We start from the raw sequence: 18,556 nt of genomic DNA, 5'->3' as shown, positions 1-18,556 counted from the left end.
GAATGAAATTGGAATTAAACAAATCTTCTATCATTAAAAACAATCACAGGAAAAAAATATAAACCTTAAAAACGTTTTAGCTTTCCCAGAATACTTCCAGCAACCTACTTTTCTTAGGATTAGGGATCTTCCTGCATAGTTACTAGACAGACAACACTTTTCCTTGGTGTTAGTCAAATACCACACAAATATCTGACAGTGCATTTCTAAGTAGGGGGTCCTAAGATAGGTGGGATATTTGAAGAGAACCATAATGAGTAGAAGTGAGGAAGAAGGAGGAAAACAAACATGTGCTAAAGAATACAAGAACTTTCACAGCTCAGGTTTCAGAAGCCACTGTAAGTCTTTGGCATTGTTTCAAATTTTGAGGTCTGACATGTAATTGAAGGAGCTGAAGCAGGACATCTAGATACACAAAGTCAAGTGCCTGGTGGAACTTCAGGCAAATTCTTTCCATGAAATTTCCTCATACTGTTTACCATAAGACTGTTTACAAAATAATAAAAACTATTTAACTTTGTTCTTTTAGTCTTAGATAAATGAACAATATGGCAAAAAAGTTCACCATAGCAATACTTATCCACTGAATGACCAGACACTGAGTTGCTGTTCCTTTTCCTGTGTACAAGCAGTCACCTTCCTCCTTTTTGACACACTTCCTTTAGCCAGTCCATCAGAAGGCACTCAGCTATATCTAGCAATGTACTCCAGACCAGTCACATTCAACTAAGTATGAAGCAAATAGCAAGAAAAAAAATTGTGAGCATTTTAATTAGCAGTTTAATTATCCTAAACTCACTGATTGGCTTTCTGTACAGTGTTCAGCTTGAGTAGATTTCTCTGGAGTCATATGTTGATCCTGCTGCACAATACCAGTACCTTTTGATAGTAGATAAGTAAAATGTATTGCTTATAATGTTCTTGCACAAATAAGTGAAAAGCAGGGATTTCAGGACTTAGGATTACCATTTTCCCTGACTGGTTGTATGCTGTTCCCCATCTATATGATGGAAAACATAGGTATGCTTTGAACACCAGTGTTCAAATTATTCTTCAACAGCTTTTGATTTTTTGACATTTTGAAAGTTTGTACTCTTTCAATCCTGTTTGTGGTATTGTATTTAACATACTGTCTGAAATATTTGGTCACTTTTCATTCAAAATATTTGTTTCCCATCGTAGTCACGTAAGGTACTTTTATGCTCTCTGACAGGGTACCAGACATTTTTAAATTAAAGAACAGATAACAAATAGTCATTTGCAACAAATAGCAAATTCTTTGTTCATACACAGAAACACAGATGATCACCACAGGAATACTTGTGAATATCACACAAGAAAGAGCTTGTAACAGTTGAACCAAAATACTTGCTAAGAATTTGAAGATCTCCAGACCTTCTGAGCCACTAACCATCCTTCCATCCAAGTCACAGTGTGCATTTCTCCTTACCAAAGCATGCACTTGGTTTAGTGTAAAACAGTATGGTGTGTTTTTTCAAAGGAAATGGAAAATGTCATTTCTGCTGAACAGATTTGTAGTGGTGCAGATAATGATGAGGATTGTCTGTATTATGGTTTGGAATATAAATTGCTGCTTGTGGGAGAGAGTAAGTCATTCACCTCATTTCCTACACAAAATTGAATTTGTTTCAGCATATTTTGGGATTTTTTTATTGGATGGCTGAAAAGGGAGTAAAAATTTGCTACCTGCTGAAACACTAGGCTACATAGCTAGCTTGATTAATGATGACAAATTCCAGTTAATGAAATTACAGCAGTATTAAACAATGCTGCTCCATAGGTAATACATTGCTGACACTTTCACCAATACAGTTTGCAGCAGACTGATATATTAAGAGAAAGTGCCTCTAGATCATGCAGACTGGCACTACTGGAGTAATGCAAAATTCCATACTGCAGACCATATCACACAAAAGAAACCTGTCTGACATCTGGTAACCATCCCAGGAAGTACAATTTTATTGACAGTATTTCTGTGAGTCACTGTCATAGCTCTTTTACCCAGACTTGTGACAACCCCACTTCTTCCCTTCCTTTGCCTGTGTATGTGTGAAAAGCAGGACACAAACTTTCTGATAATTACTTTGAAGATTTTGGAATTTCCAGACAGCAAAGGTCAGAGGACATTGCCTGTAAACTTGACAGACACCCAAAACACATAACACACTAAAACAGTCCCATAAAGAATGTAAATTATATTTATACATTTTGGTAAAACAGGAAGTTACAAAAATAATCATCTTCACTAAAACTGTTTCTAGCTGTTTCAGAATCAGAAAGTGAAATTTTTCTTACTGGAAAATGAGAGAGAAAACACTAGAACTGGTGCTGGGGGGGGAGAGGAAGGTGGGGTTTAATGGTTACATTTGGAAGAAGAACAGAAAGGGATAAATAAAATGTTTAAAACACTTTTCCATGTGGAACAAAGTGAACGTATCCATACACACACAGCTAGATAAGTCTTCACTTCTGGAAAATCCATTCCAAACCAATGACTGAATTTCATTACAAAAAGAAGGAGAAATTGGAAAAATTCACATTCTGAAAAAAAGCCCTATCTATCTATTATTTGTAACTTACTTTCCACTGAGCTGCAGAGGCGCTGCTAAGGTGTTGAGCAGAGGTACAGAATTGCACCATTATCAGGTCCTGAAGAGTCAATAAAATAGAGTCATTTCTATTTTAATTCATAGCCTAGGTGCAAAGTGTCACAAGGCTATCCACCAGAGAGAATAATTTTTAGCATTAAATAGGAGCCTTTAAAAAGGAAAACAACTTTTGACTCTCTGAGTATAGCCAGATGCCTAGAAGATAAAGCAATGGCAGTAAAGCCAAAGATGTCTATTTTGAAATAGATCACCTGATGAACAAATCGTCCCTGATTTCATGAGGCAGGAGCCTACATTCAACAGATCTCTGCCTTCCTTCTCATGCCAGTGAGTTCATAATACTTGGACAGTATTTGGAAAATAATGTGTTCTGTTGTTCTGATATAGATGGAGAGATATCAGCCTAATTACCCTGGTTTTACAGCGGAGTAATTATTAGCAGAATCTGGCTTCATGTTTCTAAATATTTTAGTGTTTTATGAATATAAGAGAGAAGACAGTCTGCTGTATTTCAGCTGCTAAACAATTTTTTTCACTGGAGTCTCAATGACCCCTTCTTAAAATTAGTCCACTGCTTGATTTGTATTCCACAGAGTGCTCATTACAGCTGCCGTTAGTGCACAAAATCCCATGAACATATAAAATTACCCTAAAAATTGGTAATTTCAAGCTTTCATTAGAAGGTCTTTTTCACAGGTTGAAGTCAGTCAAACACTAAGTAATTAAGACAATTTACGGTAGCGTGACTATGTTTTCAATACATTCCCACAAGAAATACCATAGGAGACATCTATAATAAAATTTTCTTATGAAGCTTTCTTTTGCTTCTGTACTGTTTTGGAGATGGAATTGCCGAGAACATGGCACTTGATTCTGAGCATCCCCCAAGAGGTTTTACACTGCCAGTCCATTTGAAGTTGTTTTGACAATTTTGCAGCAACTTAGCATCACCAATATCACTTAGAGCCAGTAGTCCTGCTTAACAAAAGCCCAGTAAAGTCACCTCTGTTTGGAGTTGTGTTAATTGCCCTTGGAGACTCTAAGGTACAGAAGGCCTGCTTTGCAATTGGGTTTATTTTGCTTTGTTATTGGGTTTATTTTCTTTACCATCACCTGGCCTCACTGCTCACAGATTTCTGGACCCTTGAAGGGTGCTCTTTACAGATAGTGTTCTTTTGATGTGCAGACAAAGGCAGTTAGATGAAGCCACAGTTTCATTTCCTTATAGTGACCAGAAAACAGAGAAGAAACCTAGGGAATATACAGAATGTTGGATTAGCCACTGCTGTAGGCTATAAAGACTACAGATATTCCGGAACTATGTTGATTAGTAATTAGCACAAAGCAGATGGGAAATCATGCTGTCTCCCCAGGAACTTAATGCAAACTAGTTACAGTATTTATGAGATGTTGAGACTATCCTGCTAAAATGTGTTTTAAATAAATAGCAGAACTGAAATTATCTTGACATTTGGGTTAAAAAAAGGTAAAACCAAATATTGAATTGGAAATTAGCTTCAAGTTTATGCTGAAAAGAGATCAAGACTTCTTTATATTAATAAATAATTATTCTAGGCTTTAAATCCTATTTAATTCTTACAATGTTTTAAAATATATCTGCTTTAAATCTAGACTTACTTTTTTTGACATTTTTAAGAGGACTAAATCTGCTCCTGCTCACTACAGACCTTGAACATGATTCAATGAAAGATTGATTCTCAACTTGACTGGTATACTGCTACCATATATATCACAGAATGTTGTTTACTTTTGTTATTCAAAATATTGGATGTTCAGAGAATCCCAGCTCTAAAGGCTAAGGAATTTGGGCTACTTTGCAAAGTTGTTTTGAGGTGATCCCATAAGTCAGACTAGGAACTCCCTCCTTTTATTTCTCCCTATTATATCAATCCTGTAATAAATATGAAGAAATATGCTCTCTGGTTAGGTGGGCCCATAAATTTTGGGAATGAGGGGTTAATTAATACCTCTAGTATTAATTAGAGGTAATTGATTAATGTCTCTTAAGGGAAAAGAATAATCAACAAATACTCTCTCATGTGAGAATAACTTAAACAAGTATTTCTGATGCCAAGTCTAACATACTAACATACCATTAGCCTGTTAATACTGTAATAAATGCCCAGTAATGATAGAAATTGGAAGACAGGATGAAATGTTTCATATTTTGTAAACTTTGGAATATAAGGCTTCCTCAAATTTCATCCTCACTCGAATTAAAAAAGAGTACACAGGAGGGTTGTGTTGGATAAAGCCTTTGTTGTTTTGATACAAAAAAGTTTTGCAAAATGAGTTATGGTTTATGGACTAAGAATCTTTACTACATACATACAAGTGTCTTCCAGGACTTCAAAAGAAATATAAAACTTCTCTGATATAAGAATCAAAAAAAGGCTTTAAAGTATTTTTTTTCTAATAGACAGTGAACTTCCTACTTCATATAAAAATCATGTCCATCCTCAGACCATAATGAACTAGAATAAACTTTCAAGAATTGCTTATTTTTGTATACAATTATTTCTTTTTCACAGATTATTTCAAGGAGAATGATCAGGGTGATCCTGAACCCTTGGGAGACAGCACCAGATACTATCAATCTATTAAGAAACATTTTGAGGAGAAAAAAAGTGGGTCATCATCTTTTGTGTCCTCCATTGAAGATGAGCAAAAGCCCCTGTTCTCTGGGATAGCTGATTACCCATCCGTAACAGAGAAAACTACAGAGATGGACTTTGAAGAAATGGATCATGACACAGAAGAAATTCTTATTGACAAAAGAAGCAGTTCTTGCAAAGGTAATTCAGCTGTTTCTATTTAGTAAAGTTTGAGCATACATCTTTTTAATCTGATCAACAAAAAATAATTTTCTGAAAGGTTCTCTTGATTCTTTACATAATATTTACTCAAAAAAAGCTTAAGAAAAAATACCTTAGATCAAAAAATCATTATTTCTCAAAAGAATTAATATAGTTTAATTCAGTGGGAACTGGATTAAGTGGGAACTGGTTGTCCCCCAGTTCTGTGGGACAACTTCTAAAAGGTCATTATAGGTTTTGCTACAAATCATCTTGTTACTGAACTACCTAAGTAATTTAAACAAACTCTTCAAAATTGTTCACTGGTATTAGACTTCACTGAGTGCCCATTGATGATTGCACTCAAAGCAGTACAGTATCTCCCAAAGGGTATTTGATGTACCAGGGCTGATGACAGTAAAAAAATTATAGATAATGAGTGCCAGACTAGCTAAACCTAGTGGTAGTTGCACATGCACCAAAAATATGTTTTCAGATAACTAGTTTTATTCACTGCATTGACAAGGCACAACAAAAATTAAGTGAAAAAAAATCATAATATCTTGAAAGAATGCTATGCTGTCTTGCTGCACCTGTTGGTTAAAGGAGTGCCATTACACCACACAGAAGGAAATAATGACTTCCATAAGTAACACACAAGAATAAAGATTTGAGCTTTTGGATATGACAAATGATGAGGAACTATTTAGCAATCTCAGATACTTTTACATAGAGTTAAATCACATAATTAAAATTACATCTAATATACTAAAATATTAATTTTCTCAGTGATGTGAAAGGAAATTAATGAAAACCCCTCTATTAATATACAATATAAATATTGCTGCAAGTTCATTTGTAATTCTTTCTGTCTGAAGGGAGGAATTACTTATTTATTGTTTAATGCTGTTTTCCTCAGCAGTTTCCATTGAGACAATTTAACCATTTAACCATCATTCAATAAACTTTAGGCTTCTAGGCTATCATTTTAAATAAGCCTGATTAATCAGACCAAACAAGTATTTTAACATCTCAGAGGTATGGATATGTGAAGTCTGGTCTCTTCAAGTTAAGGCCCTATAAATCCACACCACATAAACTTGCTGTGTACATACTGCTATTGGAAACCTTTCCTTTCCCCTACCAATAGCCTTGCAGCTATAGCAACATTTTCCAAGGCAACCTATTGTAGATTTTATTTGAGCTAAATTTAGCATATCTAAAGGTTACATATTTTGATTAAGACCACACTCTTTTTCCCACTTTGTAATTTAGCACTTCTAGTAATGTTATGCAAGGCAATGAGCTTTCTTGCAACATTTATAAAACCTTCAAGGTCAATAAGGTTAGCTTTTCCTGATATATGTTTTAAACTAAATTCTTACTTCTGCTATTAGAGTTGATTATTACTTACCATAAGAGTAGTTACAAACATAATTAACTTGTGAAAAAAAACTCTGCTTTTATGTATCCTCATATATAATGGTACATTATAAATCTTGGATACAAATCCACTTGTATAAACCTAGTCCATTTCATTACCACTGTGCCTGATACAGATTTAATTATTTTTGTTTTGTTTTAAGCTTTGGTCATTACTTCAATGAATTGAAAGAAAATTAATAATGTATTGTATAATTTGGCAGAAGCAGTATAAACATCTCTCTCATATCTTAGAATGCAACGTTTCACTTTTGAACATATGGTTCTTTTGTGAAGATCTGAGAATTTTTCTATAACTGTTAGCTCTATGTAAAAGAAAAATGCTATTTTGACTTGTTCATTATTTGGGCTAAAGGACTGATTCTTCAATTCTTCTGGTGAACCTAGTTATATATGTATTAACTTAGTTCCCAGTCTGAGATTCTTCAAGCCCTGGAAGACCAGAGTTGGTTGTACAGTTGTAGTTGCTGATGAGCTTTTCCGGGGTTACTAACGAATATGGAATACCTGAAAAGACACTTAGTTGAGTAACACCGTGTTTTATAGAGTATTAGCTTGCTTATGGTGTGTAAACTTATTTTGTCGTTTCAGTGCCAAATAATTTGCTTTGTCACAAATTAAGCATCTATTACAATAGTCTCCAAATACATATTCTGGGACAAAACCAGATGTGATTTCCCTGGGATAATCCATGGCATTGAAAATCTGTGATTTTAATGAATGACTTATTCTGTAAAATAACCAACATCTTTTTTTTACAACTTCCATGTTTTTACAGGACATTATGAAACAGTGAAATGCTCTTGAAATTCAGTGCTTTTAAGTCTACTGGATTTACAAAACCCATTGCACCTAAACTCATAGTTTGAAATTTTACCCCTCAATTTTTCATAGTATGCTCCATTCAGTTTGCTGAAAGATTTCCAGCTTTTCCTTGTACACTGCAAATTGTGCCATGTGTTCCTCCTAAAACCAAATTACCAAATGCTTCTGTGACATCCTTTATCTCTTTCTTTCCATTGACTTAAGTTCCTGAGAAGCAGAACAGGTTTCTATGTAGCCAAGATGAAATCTCTCTCCTCTTCCTTCTGCCCAGTGCATAAAATCAGTTATAGGTCGTCACATGAAATTCAAACACTCTACAGCTCCAGGAAACCTTCTACCACCTGCTAACCAAAGATCAGATAATACAATAATGACCTTTGTCTGATAAAAACAAAACAAAAACAAACAAAAAGAGACAAGAAAGTCTCCCCTTACACTTGGAATCATGTAGTGAGAGCTCCCCTTCATGGCTAAATCTACTTGAAATACTAAATCTGAGAGGGAACTTTTTTTTTTTTTTCCCTTCACTTAGAGAAACAATGCTCAATGACATGTTTGAAAAGGATTAGCTATTAGCATTTGGACAAAGCTCTTACATGGCATCCACACTGTGGTGTTTTTTTCTCTTCTCTTTGAAACATGGCTCTAGCTGCTATGGTTACTTTGAAAAATTAAACAAAGTGTGAAATGAATATAACCTATGCTGAGTTAACTGCATGCAATGCCAAGAGAAGTGAAAGGAGAAGCTCTGAGCAAATCATTCAGAGACTGATGTGGGATTCAAATCCAACTGCAGTCAAGGATTTTGCCCAGCTTTATGCTGAAGCAGCAGCCTGGGTGCAATAAGAAGTTTAATATGTTGTATAACTTCCTATAATTAAATAATTACAAATACAACTCTAATGGGAATAGTGTTGAGCAGATGTTAAAATTTAAACAGCCTTTTTTTATCACATCAAAGAAGAATGAGTGATTCTGACCGATTTTGACTGTTTGCATGACAGATTAACTCAGAGTAAGCAAAGGCTATGGGGAGCAGGTTGAGCTGTAGAAAAAGCACTATGCAACCTAAGTACGTCACCTGTAGGCTCTGCAAAGGTCACAGCAAGATCTTCATTCTGTATTTGATAAATGCAACAAGTATATCCTCATGATAATTGATATGTGAACAGGAGAAATGGCATAGAGCTAAGAATGTAAGCTAATTAATAAATCCATAGATGCATAAATTAAGTAAACTGATAAAGGAAAGAGAAATAGCCCAAAACAGAAGTCCAAGCAAAAGCAAAGAATGTCCCTGAGTTCTGTTTGGTAGTCACTTCTAATGCTTGGTCACAGAGATCCAAGAACTGGGAGGGTCAAGAGGGATGAAATTTGGGCACAGCAAGTATAAGGGGAGGCCTGGAATAATAATCATCTTTTTTTTTTACAAGGGGCTGGAGGTAAAGAAACAAATATAAATTACTCAAATAAGGAGTGTTTTTAGATACATCATGTTTACCATGAAGCTTCATTTAATATCAAAGTGATCTCTGGCTGACCCCGAAATGCTGACTATTTCATTCTTTTAGGAGTCTGAAATCCTTAAACAAAATTAACAGATACCTTTCAGCCCACAGTACTGCAGGACTTTCAGAGATGTGCTTTACAGAGAGGTGAACCAATTGGGTGACACAATAGTGATGCTAAAAGCGACATCAATGAAAATCAATTTCCTTTATGAGAATAATAAGCAGAACCCTTTTGCAAGCAGCATGAGCTGCATTGAATGGCCCTTGTCTCAGAGAAAACATATTATACTTCACCAACCTAAGTAGTGTTACAGTTATGGGTAAGAAAGGCAACTCCTTGAGGCTTTACACCTTTCTCTAGAGGGGATTTTCCAATGCACTGTACCACATGCCTAGTGTGATCACTTTTATCTTTCCTTAAAGAGTGTTAAGGAAAAAAGAGAGATGTTCAGTCTCTGGCCAATGTACCAATTTAATTTGCAATGTTTTGAGAAACTCGGTAAGTGGGATGCTTGATAAGTGTCAACCCCTCTCCAAATCTATGTATATAAATCTATACTTTTATATGTTTGGGTTTTTTTCATCAGACATCAACAAAAGAAACTGGGAACAGGAGAACATCCAGGAGTACCAGGACTCACCAGTTCAACCAGCATTATCCCATGTTACATGGGGAATCTGTGAAACTGAAAGTGATTTTTTATATGGGGAAGTGGAGAATCGATTAGATTTACTTCAAGAACAACTCAACAGGTAAAAATAAAGAGAAAAGAGCCTATGTGTGAAAGAATACATAATACAACTGATATTGATGATGCTACAGGAGGAATGAGTTTGTGCAGGAAATTTCCAAAAGCATTCAGATCTTCAGAAGCTCAAAAGTACAAACATATGCGTGATGGCAATATCACTTTTTTGTGTGATATACAGGATATATCACAGGAGCCTGTATATACAGGACCCTGTATATCACCTAAGTTAGGCTTTCCAGAATCTTGGAAAAACCAGTTCTGGGGAATCTGGGTACACAATTTGTAAACATTGCCAGAATATTGATGTCTTTTGCCTCTAGGTACGCACATTAGCTACTCTAAATGGCCTTGCAGTAGAGCCCTTTTCCTCAGCTGACTGTTTTAGACCATCTTTTTAACCAAGAAGTTGTACTGAGACACCTCAAATTGTTAAATTTAAATCTCACCTCATCAAGAGTGCTGTTCCTAGATCACAGAACCATCAAACAATTTGGGTTAGAAGGGACATTAGAGGTCACCTAGTTCCGCCCCCCTGCCATGGGCAGGGACACAAAATGGCAATTTTCAGTATCTTCTAGATCTGAAGTACTTTTTCTTTCCTGGAGACTCAAATTACACCAGCTGCCTGCTTTTTAAAATGTATTGCAGATGAATTCCCTTTTTGATGCGTTAACTTTTTTTGCAACTCTATAATAAGTAAGACATGGGAGTATGCAAAGGCACAATACTTATTCCTATTACAACAGAAAAAATACACTTTCTTTATCAGAGTCCAATATCACCTTTACTTAATATACTACTCTTTACTGATAAAAGCAGAAGAGCTCAGAGCATCTTAAAAATATGGTTACACAATTTTGATACGTCCTGCACTGTAATTTACCATGTAACTTCACTTAATTTTAAATTGCCCTATGCTCAGGACCATTGATCTTTTTCATTATTTTCACTCTGTAATTCCATTACTTCTAATTTTTTTCCATGACAAATACTAGGACACACACTCAGTCCTAATCATACTTTAGTAGCTATTCAGTGGCATTCTGTGCTGTATATTTTAGCAATCAGTTTAAAGCCAGATTAACTGCATATTGATTCCTTCATCCACCAGCAGCCAATCAAACAAGAGTATTTTTCATTCTTGAATATGGCATAATGCATTAAAAAGACATTTTTAACACTTAACCCTAAACTGCTGTAATTTCTAATTAAAGTCAAGTAATCTAAGTGACTGTAAATGTCACATAACTAAATGCCTGCAGGATCCCCATCAACAGTATGTAGTCTTTTGGTAACATTTCATCTGCTGAAACCTTAAACTCTCAAAACTGAAGTTATACCTCAAAATTATCATAGTTTTATCATGCAAGTTGTCAGTATTTTCTTCTGTCAGAAAGTATAATTGTTGATGATAAACAAAGAATTAATTTTTTATGTATTTTATCATATCACTTTATTCTTTAAACTATTCTCATGTCTTTTCAAGCTTTTCATGCTTTTGGTATTTGGGGCCTTGCTGGGTTTTCTACTAATATAACGGACAATATCCTTTCCTGCCTTTGTCACTTCTGACTTGCTAGCTTAAAAAGTATGGTCACTTCTCCCTGAATTTTCCATGCCAAGTTAGAGGCTTGGTATAACTCTCAATTATTAAATGGACTTAGAGGGCTGGAAAGCCCTCTGTGTACAAGGAATATGTCCCTAGAATTATCACTATTTCTCTTGTTTAAGCAATTGGAATTTCATGGACACTATGGGCCAAGTATTTAAGGTTCTCCTATTTCTTTGGGTAGCATGGATTTGTTTTAAATTTCGGACAATGGAAAATTAACTTTTATATGTAATGATGATGAATAAACACTACCAGAGACACTCTATCATTTGAAGTACAAGGAAACATTCAAGTACTAACAAAGTAAGAGGGGAGCAACTTTAGACTTAATTCAAAGCCAAAAATAATCTTGAATGCATATCCTCCAATGCTACCTTTTTTTCACTGAGGGGTTAATGCCCAGGTATAGCAGATGGAAGTTCTCTGGATGGTGGCATGCTGCTGTTCCTGCAGCATTTCCCCTATGGCATCAGCACCATGCTTGTGTGAGAATAGCACATTGGCAAGTAGCAAAAAACCCAAGGGAGCTGACCAAGAGGGCAAGTAGGGCACGTCTAACAGAAGTCTGGGTTTGGGCCATTTTTTCTTGGAGCTGATGCCACAAAACCATCTTTTCCTGATGAAGGAAGAAACAGCATCCCAAATACACTTCGGTCATACCTTTTGGATTCATTTCACAGATGCTTTTATAAATAAATGATACAGGCAATGGACAACTCCAACAGGATAAAAAATAACATCAGTGCAGCAAAAATCTGACAGCACAGGATCAATTCTCTTACTACAGGGAGCCCAAGTAGTAACATTCACAACATTAAAGGCTGATGACAAAGATTTGTTTGCTCTGTCAGAAGCTCAGTTGCTGTACAGAAGGCTGTATTATCTGCATTACCATCTGTCAGCATGTGTTATAGACTTCCAGCAGCTGGGAAGGTACAAAAGGCATTACCTTTTCCTGAGTTTGTCACAGATTTTAGCAAGACCATTTAAAAATCATTTCAGTGCTTTGGAATTGTAAGTATTAACAACATAATCAGCTCAAGTGTTTCAGAAGTCATTTACAAATTTATGAAAAGGCGAAAAACATTTTTAAACATACAAAATTTGAATATCAGAAATGCTGACATTATTTCTGAGGCCTGGATAAGTTTGAATAAATTTTCACAGTAATGAGAATTGGGCAGTTGTATTTTTAGTGGTTTTAGGAGCATCTTTCTTTTTCTAACTGTGGAAAAACACAAATGTGGTTTCTGCTTAGTTCAGTGCACTGTATCAGCATGTCAGAATTCATTGTCAGATGCATCAAAATAATGTCCCATGCCTAGCCAGCACAAATCAATTTAGTTACAATGAGGATAATACATTTATTACAGTTATTTTCAACCAGATACCCAGTCCCCCGCGTTGCTTCTTGTTGCAAACCTAAGGCATAGTGATGAACTCATTCTTAGTGTAGCAAAAAAACAGAGAAAAGCTTGCATGTGTGTTCTGCAAAGGAAAAGGAAAGCCAGAAGCTTTGGAAGGGCTCCATACTCCCTCTACTGTTCTCTCCTATTTAAGACATGTTCAAGCCACAACAAACAATGGTTTTACTGGTAAAGTGCAGGTCCCTCTTGAACACCTCTGTAACCAGTGCGTAAAATACACCTGTTCCTGGCCATGAGCTAACTGATTTCATATTCCTTCTCTAGGCTTGAATCCCAAATGACTGCTGATATCCAAACCATCCTGCAGCTTCTGCAAAGGCAGTCAGCACTCATTCCACCTGCCTATAGCATGGTGACAGCAAGTGCAGAGTATCAAGAGCCAGCAGTCCGAGTCATACAAAAGGTTCAGCCTGCAGCATCAATTAAAACAGACAGAAGTTTTAGTCCTTCATCTCAGGTAAGTACATGTCCATTAAAATCAAAAGAGGTTTCCTAGTCTTTTTATCTTAAGAGGAAGAAATGCACCAATCTGGTGCTGGTTCATTAGTTAAGGAATATTAAATTATTATTTCTAGCATCTCTAGCATCTCTAACAGTGGGCTTAAAACACCACAGTTTCAGAGGCCACATTTCCTTGAGGCTTGTAGAGATTCATACAATGGTTTTATAATCAGACAGATTAACTTCACTCTTTTTTTTCACAAAAGTTAGCAGAAAAGGAATCCAAGTGGTGAGAATGTTCAGAATTATGCAATTCTGGAGTTATGCTCAAAAACAGAACTTCATATTCAAGAATATTGAAATCCATACTCTTAGACTGGGTCTCGAGTGTAATCAGTCCCTTAGAAAGGGCTGCTTATATGTGTATCTTGATGTCATACTAGCAAGTCTGAGGGGAGGAAAAGATGCCCAGACTTCTACAATTAATCAGCAGAATTGCATTCAATTACATTAAATCAAATGCAGTACCATGTAAATAATATTTCTACACTGTTTAATTTTCAAAAATTATTTTTCATCAACCATCTGAATGTGCTAATTTTGAACAGAACAAGGGCCTGGAAAAGACCAATGTAATTATTACCATCTTGTTTTTTCTCTTCCCTTACAGTGTCCTGAAATTTCAGATGTAGAAAAATCAAAACTGAAATCCAAAGAATCCTTCTCAAGTGGAGTGCATCTGAACACAGCCTCAGAAGACAACCTAGCTTCTTTTTTAGACCAAGAACGTGACCAGTCTGTTGAGCATCCCCCACAGCCTTGTAAAACTTGTCTCCCGCCAATTAGGCACCCTTCCTTGCCAGAATCTTCACTAAGCACTGTAGGAATCTTGAGTCTTCATAGGCATGTTTCTGATCCTGGTCTTCCTGGGAAATAGTACTTTTATACTATTACTTCACATAAAAATGTAAGTGCTTTCAATGGCTGTTTCTCCTTTTTTTTTTTTTTTTTTTTTTTTTTGTATTTAAATCCTCTATACTTGACTCAGGGGCTACAAGGAATATACCATTATATGCAAAAGTACTGTATATTTTCCTAAATCTGAAGCTTGCAAGGTAAAGTTGAGCAGTTCTGATGTAAATATATATATATATATACACACTAACTGTATGTTCCAAATGTAAAACTGCCAGCATTCTCAAGGCACCTTATATTTTTATTTTTTTTAATAACATGCATGTTCTGAAATTACAGTTTACGTTGCATGGAGAATACCATTTACTGCTGTCATGGAAACAGTATTTTATTGTGGATTGTCTTCAGAGCAAATAGGAGACCAATAACAATAATTCACATAGAAAAACTCCTACCTGACCAAGATAAAATTCAAGAAAAATGCTCTTCTAGCTCACTTTTGAAATTCTATTTATCTTTCTTGTAGTGAGCTTTTTCTAATAAATCACAATGAGTCTGAATCTAAAGAAATAATAAGGTAGCCAAGTCTTCTGGGCTTGAAACAATTAGGAAAGAGAACACAGCCTCCTTCCAAACTAGTTGAAGTAGGGTAGTATTTTAACAGAGAGGAAAACTGCCATATGGTGGAAAGTATCACCATAGGTCACATCCACAAAACTGCATTAAATTGAATCATTTGTTTCCATCACATATTGGGTTTTGGTTTTTGTATTGTTATTTTTTTAATTACATCATAGAATTCAGCTGTAATGAGCAAGACAGGTACTCTTCATCTGTCACACAAACATAATCAAATGCAATAAACCTAATTTCTATGTAATGCAGAAGACTGTGTTCCTTTTGTTCAATACAAATTATTAACAATGTTTTAATTTAAAAATATTGTACACATTTTTGTTTTAGAATTATTAGGGTGGCTCTTTGCAGTTACCTCTTTGTACTGACTGGCCCCTCTACAATGCTCACACACACACACACACCTCATACGTGCTCCTGGACGTGTGCATGTGTGTATTTTATAGCTGTACATAGGTGTGTATGTATGTGTACATGTATATATATTTATATACACACATACACACAAGTGTGCGTATATACCTACACTTACATGTGGGAGTATAGATATAGAGCTATATATATATATATATGTATATATGTAAAATCTCTTTCTGGAACAATTGTAAACTTTCTTATGACAAAATGAGTAAGCTTAGCTTGTGTCCAAAGCTGACTACATTAGAATAAAATGATCTAAGGTCTGTAGGCTTTAAATACAGTATGTACTGTATGTGCATAATGCTTTGTGAATACTTAGATTTAATTTTATTAAAATATTATTCTGCTTCAAATGTTGTGTTTATTTTAGAAGGAAATGACGTTTTTGTTACTGCTTTCAAATATTTTTAAATGTCCATATGATTTTCTAATCTTATAGTTTTAATGTGAAATTCCTCTAGCATGAGTACTGTTTACAGAAAAGCACGTAATCCAGTTAGAGGAGGAGCACTTAAATTTTACCTAAAACCAAGCTAAACTCTCTGTCCTAAATCAGTGCTACAGATAGATGCAACAGTGCCTGTCCCTCAGATAGACACATTCTTTGTATTTTGGGGTCAGAATGAAACATGACACTTCAGTCATACACAGCCAGTAGATAAACCCAAGGTCGGTGAATCTTTCCTCATTTAAAATTAGTGTGAGTCTTAAGCTACTGAGCATGGCTCTGCTTTACCTTTGCTTTTAAGGATACCAAAATTAATTATGTCAATACCTTTGTCACTGAAAAGATAAGCCAACCTTTCCCATACAAGATCAACTTTTCTGCTGCCTCATGCTACTTTTGATTGTTGAAAGGTCCAAATCGTACAACAGGCTGACTGTTCTTCTACCACGATGACAGGAGGGCTGAACTGCTCAGTACCTTGCAGCATCAGATCCTAGTATCAGGAAAATTAATTCACAAACGCCAGAGCTTTATGTCCAAAAAGGAGACAGAGGACTCCTGCACCTTTATTCGAATAAAGGAAGGGAGAATACCCTGGGGCACACGCCCGTGGGGGTTTCTCTCCGTTTCGGAGGGCACAGCCTCCTTTTATCCTAAACTCCCGGTCGCATGTTGCCCGTTGGCTGAGGAAGGCACCACCTTCCCAAACCGCCTACCACACATACCTCCTTGAACCTGTCATTTTACCCCAAAGTTCAGAAATTCAGGCTCGTGCAGACCCTTGCCTGTTTCAGGAGCAAAGCTTTCTGGGTTCTGCAACAAACTTGCTGCTTGAGGTTAGTAAAGACATTAAGACCCATTTCAAAGACGTTAACACTCATCCATTGAATTGTTTGTAAAGATATTAGCACACATCTTTCCTCTCACTAGGGACCAGTCAGAATCTCTGCCTGCACACACTTTAATTGAAACAGGAGTGTTGGATAACAAATACCTTCTGGGAGGTTTTGTTTGGGTTTTTTAAAATAGCAAGTGTTAAGGACTTGTGCTCTATCTCAGGTAACTAACACTCATGCCTGTTACAAGAAACAAGTCAGCACATTTTCTAAAAAGGCATTTGTTATGCTACATTCTAAAAGGTCTGGTATAAAATAAAAATAAAATTAATGAAAAAAGTATAATGCATGAGCATTGCTTTACAAAAGGCCTTTTGTCCAATTTTATCACTTGATATTACTCATTACTGCAAAGAGATTGAGCAAAACAGATGGCCTGAGGAAGGAGCATTGGGGAGGGAAAAGTGACTATTGCAGTCAGTCAAAATGAAGGAAAAGATACATTTACTCCATTTTTTGGCTCAAAGAGACTTTGTTCCTTCCTTTGTCCTTGTACCAATGAAAAAATCTCAAATAGGTGCAAATAAGGGAGAATTCTATAAGTTATGGAGATTCTAAGCTCCCTGCCAAGGAATGCAGAAAAGATGAAAATGTAGTTGCAATACTCTAGCTTTCCCTTCCTTGCCACAGAAAGATCTGGCTTTTCAGGTAACTTCTTTTCTTGTTGAGGTTCAAAGAAGACCCATTGCTTCAACATTTTTTCTTCCAGAAACAGGTAAAAACCATTGAAATTTATTAATTTTCTAAAGAGCAAGAATTTAATTTAATTTGCAGGTGATTTTGCTTGGGGGGGGGGGGGGGGGGTTGGGTTTTTTTTTTGAAGGAGTGGGCCTCCCTATAAGTCCAGTCTGGTTTCCACTTGGCAGAAATGGTCTGTGTTACCGAAATCAAACTAGGATTAATGTTAAGGGTTGTATACCCAATACAGTTGTAATATATCCATAGAAGTTTTCAGAACTTTAGAAGCAAGTTTTGGGTTTGCTTGAACTTAGGAACACTTGGCTATGTATATTAAAAACCTGTGGCTAAAAATACATATAAATTATAAACTGTAGATATGGAGAAGTCTCCTGGAAATTTAGGAATAGCTAAAGTAGCTGAAGTACAAAAGCAATGTGGACAATCACTTCAAATTTGAGAGGTGAGACTGTACAGATCAGCACAGCTCTTAATGAAGTTCATTGGCTCCTACTAGTTATGGGTGTAGTTCAACACTTAAGGCAAAGGAGAGGTTGTGATGCTTCTCGATAAGCTGTGTGGCAACTTGAACTATTTGGATGTGCACATTCATCTACAGGCACAGATTTACTGTAATACACAGTAGTCATGTGTCTTGGCCCAACTGCTGTTTCCTGGAAGCATACAGCCAGCTGCATGTCTCTTTCCTTCCATATTCCCATGCTCTTCACTTTGCAAAGACATTTTCTGGTCTCCCACCTCACTGCTGACTCTTCACAGATGAACCTCTCTTCCCTTTTCCTGCTGCAGATTGTGTCCTAGCAATTTAGTCTCTCTGGTGAGCACTCATCAAAGTTCCTGTCTCATTCACCAGCATCATAAGTAACATACAAAAAGCTGAAATGCACTGCTTGGCATGGCCCCTGGCCTGCCTGCTGAGGTGAAGCAACTGGAGTCTTGCCCACTGATAAATTATATGTCCTCTTATTGGAGCTGCTGAGCTCTAAAATGCTGAAGACAAATAGAATCACAGGAGACTGCAACACCAGCACAGCAGAAGGAACAATTCCTCCCATGACTGGTTTACTTAATACTACACCTGCAGA

The 18,556-nt window shown here is 36.1% G+C and overlaps 1 protein-coding gene across 2 annotated transcripts in view; it reads left to right on the top strand.

Moving 5' to 3' along the window:
- KCNH7 (potassium voltage-gated channel subfamily H member 7) overlaps positions 1–15,781 on the top strand; it is a 211,240-nt gene extending 195,459 nt beyond the window's left edge. For both annotated transcript variants that reach the window (XM_068195687.1, XM_068195688.1), the window contains 4 exons: positions 5,183–5,446; positions 9,813–9,978; positions 13,281–13,473; positions 14,128–15,781. In XM_068195687.1, coding sequence (XP_068051788.1) covers positions 5,183–5,446; positions 9,813–9,978; positions 13,281–13,473; positions 14,128–14,394 — 890 coding nt within the window. In that variant the 3' untranslated portion in view covers positions 14,395–15,781. The remainder of the gene's footprint in view (positions 1–5,182; positions 5,447–9,812; positions 9,979–13,280; positions 13,474–14,127) is intronic.
- The last annotated feature ends 2,775 nt before the right edge of the window (positions 15,782–18,556 follow it).

Source organism: Anomalospiza imberbis, chromosome 7, assembly GCF_031753505.1.
Source record: "Anomalospiza imberbis isolate Cuckoo-Finch-1a 21T00152 chromosome 7, ASM3175350v1, whole genome shotgun sequence".
In the NCBI taxonomy this organism is placed as follows: domain Eukaryota; kingdom Metazoa; phylum Chordata; class Aves; order Passeriformes; family Viduidae; genus Anomalospiza; species Anomalospiza imberbis.
The sequence above is the reverse complement of the archived record's forward strand: the minus strand, read 5'-3'. Positions and strand labels throughout refer to the sequence as shown.